Source organism: Ipomoea triloba, chromosome 13, assembly GCF_003576645.1.
Source record: "Ipomoea triloba cultivar NCNSP0323 chromosome 13, ASM357664v1".
In the NCBI taxonomy this organism is placed as follows: domain Eukaryota; kingdom Viridiplantae; phylum Streptophyta; class Magnoliopsida; order Solanales; family Convolvulaceae; genus Ipomoea; species Ipomoea triloba.
In genome coordinates, this window is record NC_044928.1 from 15842017 (window position 1) to 15843863 (window position 1847).

The 1847-nt window shown below is 41.8% G+C and overlaps 1 protein-coding gene across 1 annotated transcript in view; it reads right to left on the reverse strand.

Moving 5' to 3' along the window:
* The window catches only part of LOC116001269, a 12374-nt gene that overhangs the window by 1693 nt on the left and 8834 nt on the right, over window positions 1–1847 (reverse strand). Inside the window, exon 2 of the mRNA XM_031241154.1 lies at window positions 1708–1847. Within this exon, the coding sequence (XP_031097014.1) occupies window positions 1708–1847 (140 nt within the window). The remainder of the gene's footprint in view (window positions 1–1707) is intronic.

Genomic DNA, 1847 nt, shown 5'->3' on the forward strand with positions numbered 1-1847 from the left:
TTAATGTTTTACATTCAGCAGGATTCTTTTTAGCAAGTGAATTTCTAAGCTAGTCCTTCTCCTGGTCAGCCACCTAGAGATCCAGCTTACCTTTGATGCATGCCTGAGAGCAAAGACAGATGCACTATCTTCCGAAGCGGATTCAGCGATGTTACCATTATAAGGGGACAGCTGACTCCGTTCCTTTCCTCTATCGAAAGAAGCTCTTTCTCTCTCTTACTATCAAAAAGAAGACTAGCTTTCCTGGAAATCTCACCTATCCTATTTATTGTAGGTAGCAGCCACAACTGAACGCTTTCAAGCACAGTTTCATTACGTGATATTGAGTTATTTCAGCTCTAACAGAGCTAAGACTTCGGTTTCATCAATCCTGCATCGCATGGCTTCTATTCCTTCGGCAGTGGATTCGGGATCTAATAGAGTGGGAGTTAGAGCAAGAGTTAGTAAGCCAGCAAGGATAGAGCAAGTAGTAGAAGTCTTGAGTCCGCCAAGCAACTAGCCTTTGGTTGTACTATAGGAGTCACCAAGTCAGTTGGAAAGGTTTTTGGTAAGACAGCCTGCCCGACAGAACTAATGGGCAACATGTCTGCTCATTCATGTCCGCCTTCAAAATGAAGTTAAAACGTTAATCTACGAGCGGGAGGCAATAGGATAAGATAGCCAGCCACAGGTTCCCCTACAAACTCTTCGAGCTAAAATTGATTATTGTTCTTATCCAGTTCGCCTTACTCTAGCGAGAAGAAATATACATTACCTAAACCGCTTATAAATTGGATTCTTCTTCAATTCAATAGGGGTGCATAAAAATTTGGATATCGTGTATGCATTTTTCATGTACTCATCTTCGATGCTTTTAACTTCCACCCTGTTTACATAGATGTGGGGCATACTTTTCTTTGCTTCCTTCCGACTACTAAGCTGCTTTATAGGCTAAAGCCTCCTATCTACGGTAGCTGACGCAGCAAGACCCGAGGAATCGGATACGGATCTTTTTCAGTCTCTTTCGCTGGGGCAAAGCAAAGAGGAAGGACTTTCGGAAGAAGGCCTCGTCCGCTGATCTTGAGGTTGGTAATAAGCTAGACCACCTAGGAAAATGAAGGTGAACAGTAGTAGAGGATGAGAATGTACCTGGAGCCTGGGATCCGGCTGACGTAGAGGCCTATGCACTGTAATTATTAAATTACTGGCTGCTACAAGTTATGACATCCTTTTAAATTGATACCGATCCAGTCCAGATCCATACGGGTAGAATAGAATCTGAAGAAGTGGAAGTTGCTTGCTGCAGCTTGAAATTGCGGTGTCCCTTATTTAGGGCAGGTCACTTGCTTATACTCATAAAAGTGACCTCGTCCTCGGCCGAACTTTTGAGGGTTTCCTCTTCTACTATGTATAGTTTCTAACCTCTAGCTCATCTCAGATGCTAAACGGTTTTAGGAAGAATACGGTGGAATACTGAGGTGTAAAAAGTACTTGAAGATAAAAGTTTATCTGTGTTAGGCTTGCCCCTTATTATTAACTCAACTTTAAGATTGAAACCCTTCTTTCGTGATACTTCCCAAAAATCGAAATTCTTGTTCGATAAGATAGCAAAGCCGACGATTGACTCATTCCATACTAGAAATAATCGCAGGAAATCTTTTGATAACACGGATTCCTATTTCTCAATGATATCCCACGATCAAGACAATTGGTTGAATCCCGTGAAACCATTTCATAGAAGTTCATTGATATCTGCTTTTTATAAAGCAGACAGTCCCAGCATATAGCGCAATGCGTATTCAGATTTGAATCTGAAAAGGGCCATTGAAAACCGAAGAACCGAAAGAGATGCTGGTATAATATGGGGT